Source organism: Nansenia antarctica (assembly GCF_963989245.1).
Source record: "Nansenia antarctica genome assembly, chromosome: 2".
NCBI lineage: Eukaryota > Metazoa > Chordata > Actinopteri > Argentiniformes > Microstomatidae > Nansenia > Nansenia antarctica.
This window is the reverse complement of record NC_137675.1, coordinates 30,582,311-30,595,192: the sequence shown is the minus strand read 5'-3', so window position 1 is coordinate 30,595,192 and position 12,882 is coordinate 30,582,311. Positions and strand designations below refer to the sequence as shown.

Sequence of the window (12,882 nt, the reverse complement as noted above, 5' to 3'; positions counted from 1 at the left end):
ATTTCTGTTCAGTTTATGTTATTCAGTTATCAGTCAGGTGTTTAGGATGTTTATTGCTAATGGTTTGATTAGGTTTTGTGTTTGTGAATAGCAGTTTCAAATAAAAATGTTTCATATTTCACAATACAAAACTTTGAGTCTGTTTTCCCGAAAATTTGTTTTTATGTGTTTGTCCACACACTTGTCCACACACAAGGATTTTCCTTGCACCAAAACAGACCAAACTTTCCACATTTCTTCCTATCCATATTCTGCTTCTCTGCACACAAGAGTTTGATGATATATCATTCATAGCCCTGTTTATAGTACATTTTATACCAAAACCATGGCGAAAATAGATTTTTTTATGACTATGGACAGTATTTCCTGATGTATGGGCTGATACGAGGACATAGACACAATCTGCTGTGTGCAAAGTTTGTTTTCTTATGTGTCAACATAAATAAAAAAAAAATAAAAATTTTTTGACAAATATGATGGTGTGAGTGATCCTGGAGATTTGGGTCCAATTAGCATCTAATTTGCATAATAAACATAAACAATAATAAATTCAGAAAACTTGCAATACATTTTTTCATAGTTTTTATGTACATAACAAACTGGGAATGTGTTCATAGTGATATCTATTTTCTTTCTTTTTTTGCCTATTGGCAAAGTCTAGGGGGGGTAGCCTCCCCTTAACAGTAACTAGCAAGGAGGGGTTTCACAAAACCTAAAACCTACCCTGACCATTCAGGCTTTTACCACAGGACAATATTTTCTTGCCAGCACAGAGTGTACAACGAACATTTATGTTCTTGTCATCCTTTGCTGACACAAACTCAAAATAATCCCTATATTTCCAGCTATTTAACGCATATCTCTGTTCTCGCTCCATTATACGCTTCTGTTTACACTGTGCAATCAGCGTGGTGATACACGTGAGCGATTCTGCTGCACCTCGTGTTGAAAACGTGATCACTGACGTCACTCCCCAAGACGCGAGAAAAGCAATAAATGTTTGTTTACTATCGAACATTACAAAGAAATACTGCATTTAGCCTAAGTTATGAGGTAGTAACGCAATAGTAACGCACAGTCACTCGAATAAGTAACTTTAATCAGATTACTGATTTGGAAATAGTATCGCGATAGAATAGTCGTTACTGGGAAAAGTAATCAGATTAGAGTATCGCGATACTTAGTATCGCGTTACCGGCATCACTGTTTAACAGTCATAGAACGTAACATTACAGCGGAGTGATACTTGTAGTCAGAAGTGCGTGTGCAGTCGAGCAGTGATATCGAAGGAACAGTGAGCTGAGCGCGGTAACGTTAGTTGGGAGCTGGAACGTTCGAGCAACGCACTTTGCAGGTTGGAAGAGAGGTAGCAGTTAGCTATAGGAGCGCCAGTGTATGCACCAGCCCGCTCCCTCGTTCGCAGGACCGGCAGCACCAAAGCTAGAACTGTAATGTGTCTAATATTTGCAGTATAACGTAAGTTGGTACTAGAAATATAGACTGCAGAGTGGGATACCACGTTTGCTCTGACACCAAAACTGTCCGCACGTGTAATGTTAACTTAACGTTACATGTCCACTGTGCGTGAACAAAGGTAACGTCAGCTAGCCAGTAGCAGCTCATTTGGTGTCTTATTGCTAACGTTATATCTTGTCTTGCTTTCATTGGTAGCCGTTATTACACTTAGCTATTATACGAATTGCTAGTACAACGTATTCATGGTATAACTAAGTAGATTTTCTCTAATGCTTTAATGTCAGCACATGTGGACCAACTAGCTAATACCAGCAGTGGCTGCAAAGGTGTTTCATTGCGAAATCTGGTCTAGTATTTATTGGTAGCAAAACCCCTTTCATGAGATCATACAGATAGTAAGTGAGAACAATTATAGTCACATTACAATATAGTGACATAATCACATTAGCTAGATTAGACTGTCTTTGTCCTGACACCGAACTGTCAGCACGTGGTGTGTCCACTGTCGCGTGTGAGCTAGCCAACTTAGCAGCTAGCTTTTACAATCTCATTAGCACGTTGTTACATATAGGCATATGTTAGTAGCCTGTGTTACAGGGACACCTAGGGGTGACCTGATAATGTTACATGTACGACCCGGTTGTTGTATTGTGGGCGTGAGCGGAAAGAACCGCAGTTGAATAAAAGACATACTGAAACATGGAGTCAGAAGCGGGATCTAAGTAAAAATAAAAATAAAATAAAGACGCTTAAAGGAATAAAACGCCATGGCAAGCAACAGCATCCCCGCGCCCGATGGTATGCGCATGGCTGGTGATCTGGCGAAAAACTGGGAAGTCTTCCGTGCGGAGTTTGAGGACTTTTTGCTCGCTACCGGACTGAGCGAGAAGTCGAAGCTGGTCAAGGCAGCCACGCTGAGACGGCTGATGGGAAGTGAGTGCCGTCATGTGTACACACATAGCCTCACGTTGACGGAGGATGAACAGAAGGACCCAAAAGCGATTATGGACGCTTTGGGGGTTTACTTCAAACCGGCGAGAAACGTCATTTATGAGAGGTACATGTTTGGAAGCTGCAAACAAGAGGCTGATGAGCCAATAGACAGTTTCCTGACAAGGCTTAAGGAGAGAGCATCGTCATGCGAATACCGTGCGCTGAAGGACGAGCTGGTTCGTGATAGGCTCGTGCTGGGTGTTGCGAGTGAGGGCACCAGGAGGCGTCTGCTACGCGAACGTGAGTTGACGTTACACACAGCGACTGAAATCTGCCGGCTCGCTGAGCTAACCGAGAGACACATGAGAGTGATGGCCCCGCTAGCACAGACGGACAATGTGAATGCCACGGACAGGCAGAGTGAGAGGCGCGCACATCAAAGGAAAACAGCGCCAGCGGAGAGAGAGCCACAGTGGAGCTGCAAATACTGTGGAGGCAGCCACAAACGGGGCAGGGAGCAGTGCCCAGCCTACGGTAAGACATGCCGGATATGTGGCATAGCAAATCACTTTGCCAAGGTATGCCAGGCTGGCAGCAAGGCTGACAAAATAAAAAAAGTGAATGTGCTTGAAAATGATGAGCAAAGAGAAGATGACTCAGATACTGATGATAGACTGTTTCTAGTAACTGAATGTGTCAATACTGCAAAGGCCCAGCAGGGGCGCAAGTGGTTTGTGAATCTATGCCTGAATAAGAAAAGGCAACAGTGTCAGCTGGATACAGGCTCCACCTGCAATGTCATGGGCCGCAAGATTAAAGAGAAGCTGTCACCCAGAGCGGCGCTAGGCCCGAGCGCAGCCAAGTTAAAGTTATACTCTGGGGAAATCATGCCATCACTGGGGAAATTCCACACTGAATGTGTCATCCGGGGAGAAAAGCACAACCTCACATTTGAAATAGTCGACACAGAGCAAAAGCCTCTTCTCGGGGGGGGCACATGCGAACGTCTGGGCCTCGTATCCTTCACCGTTCCAGATGAACTCCACACAGTTGATGCAAGCCAATCTGTGCCCCTCACCAAAGATCAGCTGCTGAGAGACTATCATGACGTCTTCAATGACCCAATCGAGTCAGTCCCGGGCGAGATACACTTCGAGCTGGATCCTGATGTGACGCCGGTGCAGTGCGCGCCGAGGAATGTTCCAGTGGCTCTGAAGGCGAGAGTCAAGGAGGAACTGGACAGACATGTCAAGGTCGGCAACATTGAGCCGGTGACTGAGCCGACAGCATGGATAAGTAACATGGTGACTGTCGCAAAGCCAGAGAAAATAAGAATCTGTATCGATCCAAAGCCTCTCAACCGAGCGCTGCTGAGGTCTCACTACCATATGCCTACGCTGGAAGATGTGTTGTACAAGTTGCCCAAGGCTCGCCTCTTCACGTTGGCAGACGCTCGTGATGCCTTTTTACAGTGCAAGCTTGACGACGCGAGCAGCCGTCTGACGACCTTCTGGACACCGTGGGGTCGGATGAGATGGCTCAAGCTCCCTTTCGGAGTCTCAGTAGCGCCTGAGATCTACCAGCGCAAGCAACACGAGCTGCTATCGGGCCTGGCCGGCATCGAACCGATCGCGGATGACATCCTGGTGGTCGGGTGTGGCGATACGGATGCCGAGGCCGAACTGGACCATGACAGAAACTTGAGTGCTCTCATGGAACGATGCAGAGCAGTGGGACTCAGGCTGAGTGAACGCAAGCTACAGTTCAAACTCAAAGCCGTACACTTCCACGGCCACATTCTGTCCTCGGAGGGACTGAAAATCGACCCAGAGAAGACACGGGCCGTGCTGGAAATGCCGACACCCACCGACGTGAAAGCAGTGCAGCGCTTTATTGGGTTCGTGACGTACCTTGCAAAGTTTCTGCCAAAGCTCTCGGAGGTCTGTGAGCCGCTCCGCAGGCTCTTGGATAAGGACGTCATGTGGCACTGGTTGCCCAAACACGAAGATGCAGTGCGCGGAGTGAAGCGTATGGTCACCTGCACGCCCGTCCTCAAGTACTATGATATCACAAAGCCTGTCACGGTCCAGAGCGACGCCAGCATGACCGGGCTGGGGGGCTGTTTGTTACAAGGGGGACAGCCGGTGGCTTTTGCATCGAGGGCACTAACGCCGACAGAGCAAAACTATGCTCAGATTGAGAAGGAGTGTTTGAGCATAGTCTTTGCCTGCCAGAGATTCCACCAGTACCTGTATGGCAGGGAGGCTATCACTGCAGAAACAGACCACAAGCCGCTTATCACAATATTCAAGAAGCCCCTCCTGAGCGCACCGAAACGTCTACAAGGCATGTTGCTGCAGCTGCAAAGCTACAATCTGGATGTTGTGTACAAGCCGGGCCCCGAGATGTATGTCAGCGACACTCTGAGCAGGGCCACGCCCCCGTGCCGTGGGTCTGACACCCCGTACGTGCAGCATGCTGTGTGCGCCGTGAACAGCACCCAGGCCGGGTATTCACAGCTGGACCAGGCGCAGCACCTGGACGTTACGGCTTTCAGATTCCACCAGATTGTGCAGCACACAGAGACGGATGATGTGCTTCAGGAGCTGGCATCTGTGATCCTCAGTGGCTGGCCAGACTTTAAAGAGGACACTCCGCTGGCAGTGCGGGAATACTGGCCCTTCAGAGACGAGCTGAATGTTCAAGACGGAGCGTTGTACAGGGGACAGTGCGTCGTCATACCAAAAGCCATGAGATCTGAGCTGCTCAAACGCATACACGCTAGCCACATTGGTGGGGAGGCGTGTTACAGACGGGCCAGGGATACGCTTTTCTGGCCGAACATGAGAGCGGAGATAAAGGACTTTGTGGCGAACTGCTCCGCATGCAATGAGTACGCACGGGTCCAGCAGAAGGAACCGATGATGTCGCATGACATACCGGTGCGCCCGTGGCAGGCAGTGAGTATGGACGTCTACTCATATGCGGGCAAGGACTTTCTCATCATTGTGGACCAGTATTCGGATTTCTGGGAAATCGACCAGCTGCCAGATCTGTCTGCTGACACGCTCATCACGCGCTGCAAAGCTCAGTTTGCACGTTATGGGCAGCCAGAGAGGGTGGTCTCGGACAACGGCCCACAGTTTGCATGCGAACGGTTCAGGAAGTTTGCAGCGAGCTGGGGGTTTGCCCATGTCACATCCTCACCCCGACATCCTCGATCCAACGGCAAGGCTGAGTCGGCCGTTAAGATTGTCAAGTCACTCTGCAAGCGGGCGAAATTGGATGGCACGGATGCGTGGATGGCCATCCTTCACTGGCGCAACACACCCACAGAGGGGTTAGACAGCAGCCCGGCCCAGCGCTTAATGGCACGCAGGCTCAAAACTTCACTGCCCGTCGCGGACAGCCTGCTTCTACCACGTGTGGTGGACGGAGTGGCAGAGAAGCTGCGGTGGAAACGGCGGGTCGCCAAGTCATTCTATGACACGTCTGCCAGAGACCTTCCAGAGCTGGATGTTGGAGATCACATTAGGATGAGGCCTCTGCCAGGTGATCGCACAGGGCGGTGGCGACGAGGCCAGTGCCTCCAGAGAGTCGCTCCCCGCTCGTTCGTGGTGGATGTGGACGGCACACTGTACAGACGCAACCGAGTGGATCTGCGTGTTGCAGAGCGCTCAGCTCAAGCGCAACAGACAGACATTCTACGGCCTGAGCGGAGCAGTCCTGACCAGACCCAGGTCGCTGGGGAGACTGCCTCAGCCGAGACACGGATTGTCTCAAGTCGGGGGGAGACAGGCGGCGAGGTACATCCTCGTACACCAAGGGCACCGGCGACGCCGGGGGATCCTGCCACGGCAGGCCAGGGTGTCTACTCACGGAGTGGTCGCCTGTCACGGCCGCCACAACGACTGGACTTATGACTTTGAAAAAAAAAAAAAAAAAAAAAAAAAAAGGGGAAATAATGCAATGTTGTAATGCTATTGTTGTTGTTTGGGATTGTTATTGTCAATGGAATTGCAGACGGAGATGCAAGCATGTAATTTGCAAACAGCTAAAGGAAAGGAGATGTTACATATAGGCATATGTTAGTAGCCTGTGTTACAGGGACACCTAGGGGTGACCTGATAATGTTACATGTACGACCCTGTTACATGTACGACCCTAATACTACAATAACATAGAATATCAAGTGGGATGCCATGTTTGGTCAGACACCTTTTTTTCTGTCCACAGGTGAGTGTCCAGTCCTTCCAGGGGTGTGAGCTGAGCTTATTTGTCAAGTTATCACGTGAGTCACCTGTCTAGTGTCTGTGAGCCACCTGTCTGTAGTCTGTCAGTTGTGTTTTTTTCTTTTCTTCAGTTAACATAACTGCTACTCCATGCAGACGTAAGTATTTCTATAACACAGCCAGTGTAGTTACACTCACATGTGCTCACTCAGTCAATCATTCAGTCACTCATTTGTGTGTCCTGCAGAGGTCTACTACTGCTGTGGATGTCGAGTCAACTCTTCCGCTCTCTGGGAGTCCTCGGCTGATCATTCGAGGTATGTGTCATGCTTGCTCGCTCACTCTCATTCACATAATCATACTCACTCGCTCACTCACTTCCCTCATATGCCTTTAGATGACACTCTGGATGGGCCGTGGCTGTTGAGCATCGAAGGACAGGTGATTTGCGAAGGCCAACAACCAACCCTGTTATCTGGCCTCGCAGCGCTCTTCTCAACATACTATGTCTTCAACCTTGCCTATCAAGAAGAGGCTGCAGCCACTCTTGAATTCATTCAGAGGTCAGTCACACTAACTTGAAAACAAATACACTACATCACTCAAATGTTTTACTTTTATGGTGACCTCTTAATTCCAATAGGGGTGAGATTTTCAAAGTGACAGTACCATTGACTTTGGTCATTGCCGTGTGTCTACGCCTGGTCATTTTTCAGTGACTGGGCATTTTTCAATTAAAGGAGGTTGTTCTTTCAAACGCGTTTATGGAACTGATGTAAACAAAACCTGATGTTTATTTATTTAAACATCCGCTAGCGTCTCTCTCCTAAGCAATGTGTTATCTTTGTTTAATCTTTCAGGCGCTTCATTGGCATAAATCCTGACAGGGGTACGAAGGCCAGCAAGGGGAAAGTGACTTCAAAGAGGACCGGACGAGTAGTGCATAAGAAGCCAGTAATGGTCAACCCACACGTGTCCACTCTTCTCAGGAGGTTTACAGACTTCCAGTACAACCTGGGGAACAATGGTGACTAAATCAGGTAATTTCATATTTTATTTATATTGTCCTGTTATTTTTATTGAAAACAGTATGCACTCAGTATTTTATTATTTGCATTCTGTAGTTCTCATTTTCACCAGAAGGGGACGTAAAAGTGCCACAACTAATGATTTTTTATCCCCAGATGCCAAGGAGTCTGGAGAAGAGCAAGATTACTTTAAAAGGTACCTGAATGCACATCACAATCCACCCAATGTCAGACCACTATACTAATGGATGGGAATTACAGAACTCTTCCCTTTCTGTAAGATTGTAGCCATCACCATGTATTCACCCGACCAGTGCCTTATGCCTGTAATGCTGTTGCATTTCTTATCAATTGGTGGAAATGGCCTAGGTGCCAAAATGTCACTTTGCCTTAACAGCTATTTTTCTACTCTGTAGGGTCCTGCTGAGAAAGACTTTCGACCCGTATGCCAATGTGCGCCACTGTATGTCCAGAGGTTCCAAGACCCTCCCCCATCGCTGCAGGCCCCCCCTCCAAGACCCTTCCCCCATCGCTCCAAGACCCTCCCCCATCGCTGCAGGCCCCCCCTCCAAGACCCTTCCCCCATCGCTCCAAGACCCCTCCCCCATCGCTGCAGGCCCCCCCTCCAAGACCCTTCCCCCATCGCTCCAAGACCCCTCCCCCATCGCTGCAGACCCCCCCTCCATGAACCTCCTGCTGAGAGACTTTTGACCTGTGAGTCTTGCATGCCAACATGTGTGCTCCATCTAAGGCAACTAGACCTTCTACACTCTATACGATTGTTATAATTTACTCTATTCTTTCTCTGCACATTTTTTCGGTTTAATCCTAATTTTATTTCAAAAAAAAAAAAAAAATGCTGTATGTCCTTCAAATAGGCTAGGTGCACCAGCTCCTCTATTTCCTGAAAGGAAGTGGGCATCTTTACTTCCTGTCCTATACTATTGGTATTGGTAGTGATTAATCAGGTGTGCGCTGGGTGTGCCACACACCTGATTAATCACTTAATCCAATAGTATGAGACAGGAAGTAAAGATGCCCACTTCCTTTCAAGAAGTAGAGGAGCTGGTGCACCTAGCCTATTCTCTCCAGCATTTCTTATTTGTTTTGCATATACCACATGGTGTGGCAAGTGATGGCATTTATGTTATTTGTCAGTCAAGTTCAAATTATTTGTGTACATTTGATTACATGTAAAATAAATAGGTTAAAATGTAGTTGTGCTTCTCTTGACTCTTCTCTGCTGTTCAGTACAAGTTTTTCATTCAAGCCTACTGCCAGTAATGCACTGTAAATGTACTAAGTGGATACAGCATTTAGCTGTCTTTTATTGTTACTGTAACTCCAAAATTACTGTAATTTATGGGCAGCAAAATACCGTAAAATAACAGTCATGACGCTGACAGTAAGTTACTCTAAAATGATAAAGCCCAGTATGTTACTGTATTTTGATATTACAGTAAGATGTTGAAATCCTGTAAAAGTACAGTATTCAACTGGTCGCACTGCTGCCTGTATTTTACCGTAAAATCTATTAAATTTGTATTTTACTGTATTTCAATATTACAGTAAGAATAAGAAATACCGTAAAAGTACAGTATTCAACTGGTCGCACTGCTGCCTGCATTTTACTGTAAAATTTACGGCCAATTTTTTACAGTGCAGGGTGTCTTGAGACGCACTATACACATTAGTATTATTCATTAGGCTATTTGCTAAACAATATGAACAATAAATGCAATACAAACAATATGATGTAACACCAAACCAGAGACCCCCAAAACGCAAGACAAGACACCTCCCCAGAGCAGACAGGTGCGCCGTGAAAGTGAGTGACGTCACTGCGAAATAGAAAACGCAGAGGTGAGAGAAAGTCGCGAGCGGTTCTGACGTCACGTCTCTCTTCACTTTCACTTTTCGTTTGCAGCGCGAGGCGGCGGACAGCTCCGACGCCGCGGGGACACGCGCCGATTGTGGATTGAAATCTGAACGAAACCCGCTTAAATCATCTCTAAACCGAACCGCATTCTTCTGAAGTGTGATACGGAGAATCGACTTCGAGGAGGATTTTGTTGTCGTCTTGTTCCAGAAGAGGAATGAGAAATGAGATGTGAAAGTGTGGTTGTAACCAGAGAACACCGAGCTGCGAGACTACCGTCTTTATCTCACCACAATTCTACTGAAAGCAGATGTGGAAACAGTCAAATATGTTTTCAGTGGGAATATGTAGTTTTGTTCCTTTCGCCCGGTCCGGAGCCAGAGGACGGTGTTCCTGCCGCCTTGCAGCGCCACCGGCCGGGGGAAACCGGGGAAAGTGAAAGTCTCCGCCCCCGCTGCCTGAGTTGGGAATTTCTCCCCCGTTTTCCCTTTCCTAACTCCAGATATATAAACAGCACAGGTAGGTACCATGTTCACATCCCGCTGGGAAACTAACAGGAGACTAAAGTGTATCTCGACATGTACACGAGCACCATGCAGACCTGGACGTGTGTTTTCATTCTTCTCTGCAGCGCGCCGACGGCGTGTCAGGGATGCGACTGGCTACGTCACCACTACCGGTACCTGAGCAACGAGTCGTTGTCGCTCGTGGACACAATGGTGAGTTAACGGTTATCGGAGCTCTGCACGGTGACACAAGGCAGCCTTCTGCAGACACACCTCAGCCTCACGTGCTGAGATACAACGAGGTTTATGTGATTGTTGTGATTGTTATTGTCACTTCGTTGCATTGCTGATGAGCTGACTTGCCCTGAGCATTTCATTACAGCGTCTACGGCTGTATTATGTTGACAAATCAACTTTGATTTGATTCGTAGGATATTGACAATGTGAATGTCTGAATAATAATCTAGGAGAGAATTAACTGTCAAAGTAACACTCAAGTTTAAAAGTCTTGTTTATTATTAGAGATTTAACAACGTCTGATGTCTGTGAATGACCTCCACACTCTGCAAGCATTTGTCTTAGACCAGGCTGCCTGACTGAGATGATCTGTGACTTAACATTTTTATCTCTGTGTGTGTGTGTGTGTGTGTGTGTGTGTGTGTGTGTGTGTGTGTGTGTGTGTGTGTGTGTGTGTGTGTGTGTGTGTGTGTGTGTGTGTGTGTATGTGTATGTAGGGAGGAGAGTACACCCAGGAGCACATGCCGGTATCTTTCCCGTATTCTCTGTACAGACACATCCATCAGGCTGAGGTAAGAGACATCTGACATGCTGAAATAATGTTGCTAGATAGACAGACAGATAGATAGATAGATAGATAGATAGATAGATCAGAAACTGTAAAAAGTAAAGATATATATCTTAAATCTATCTATCTATCTATCTTATCTATGCTTGTTCTCTCCATGGAATGAAGTGTCTTTGAGGACTGAGAAAATATAAATTATTCGCTATACAAAATAAATGCATTATTATCATTGTTGTTGTTGTTGTTGTTGTTAATAACAGTATCTCTCTCTTGGTCCAGTACTCAGACAGAGTGTGGTTCCTGAGCGAGGCGATCCGCCACATCAGCGATCTGTTGGAGGGAAACACGGAGGCCGTCACCTGGGACCAGACCCGCCTGGAGCACCTCCGCCTCATCCTCCACCGCCAGTCTGACAACCTCACAGCCTGCGTGAGTCTACTGTTATAACCCTAACCCTACTGTTATAACCCTAACCCTACTGGTTATACTGGTTATACCCCTAACCCTACTGGTTATAACCCTAACCCTACTGGTTATACTGGTTAAGTGTTCTATTGTTCCATTCCATTCTATTATGTTATATTATGTTGTGTTGTGTTGTGGTGTGGTGTGGTGTGGTGTGTTGTGGTGTGGTGTGTTGTGGTGTGGTGTGGTGTGCTGTGGTGTGTGGTGTGGTGTGGTGTGGTGTGTGGTGTGGTGTGTGGTGTGGTGTGTGGTGTTGGGTGTGGACACTGTGGTGTGTTGTGGTGTGTGGTGTGGGGTGTTGTGGTGTGGGGTGGGGTGTTGTGGTGTGGTGTGGGGTGTTGTATTCTAGCTGTTCTTATCTTACGTTCAGGTAACTCAGAGGCTAACGTGTTGTTGTGGTGTGCAGGTGTCAGACAGGAAGCCAGACAAGAGGCTGGAACGCTACTTCAGGAAGCTGAAACACAGGGTCCTCAGGAAGATGGTGAGGTCACCTCCAGTCATAATAACAATCATAATAATCACAATCATAATAATCATAATCATATAACATCAGCATTATAATAATCATATAACATCATCATTATACTAATTATAATGATAACAATCATACAAATAATAAAAATGATAATAGTAATAATAATATGATAGTAATAATAATAATAATAATAATAGTAATAATAATAATAATAATAGTAATAATAATATTAGTAATAATATGATAGTAATAATAATAATAGTAATAATATGATAGTAATATTATTAATAATAATAATAATAATATGTGTTATGTATTGTTTGTTGCAGAAGTACAGTGCTCAGGCGTGGGAGCTCATCAGGAAGGAGACCAGAGATCACCTCCTGAGGCTGGACATCCTGGCAGCTCAAACCAGGAGGCCCTGACCTCTGACCCCTGGTCACCTGACCAAACCAGTTTATAAAGCGTCCATCAAACTGATACTGTTATACTGTGATACTTTAATGTTACTTACATTTTTATTCTATTTATATGTGTAATTGTGTTGCACATTTTTATAATAATGTATTTATATTATGATGTATTATTATATTTATGTATATTATGATGTATTAGTATATTTATGTATATTATGATGTATTATTATATTTATGTATATTATGATGTATTATTATATTTATGTATATTATGATGTATTATTATATTTATGTATATTATGATGTATTATTATATTTATGTATATTATGATGTATTATTATATTTATTTATATTATGATGTATTAGTATATTTATGTATATTATGATGTATTATTATATTTATTTATATTATGATGTATTAGTGTATTTATGTATATTATGATGTATTAGTATATTTATTTATATGTTGTATTTACTTTTGAGGCCTATGGAATTCCTGTGGAATGTGAACTATGTTGCCTACATTGCTTTACACTGGAAGTGTAAAAAACTCAAACGAGAATAAAACCTTTTTGTGAACATCGTCTCATTCTGTTCTTGTGTTACCTACTGAGAGTGGATGTAACATTATAGCACAGGGATATAGATATTTTAAATTATTAATAT

The 12,882-nt window shown here is 45.3% G+C and overlaps 1 protein-coding gene across 1 annotated transcript; it reads left to right on the top strand.

Moving 5' to 3' along the window:
* Positions 1-10,126: 10,126 nt before the first annotated feature.
* Positions 10,127-12,224, top strand: LOC308150107 (interferon a3-like; the record flags this gene model as incomplete). Its single annotated transcript, XM_080522972.1, has 4 exons — positions 10,127-10,267; positions 11,139-11,288; positions 11,731-11,805; positions 12,129-12,224. 4 exons carry the CDS (start codon positions 10,127-10,129, stop codon positions 12,222-12,224), a joined length of 462 nt encoding a protein of 153 aa, XP_080379098.1.
* Positions 12,225-12,882: the final 658 nt, after the last annotated feature.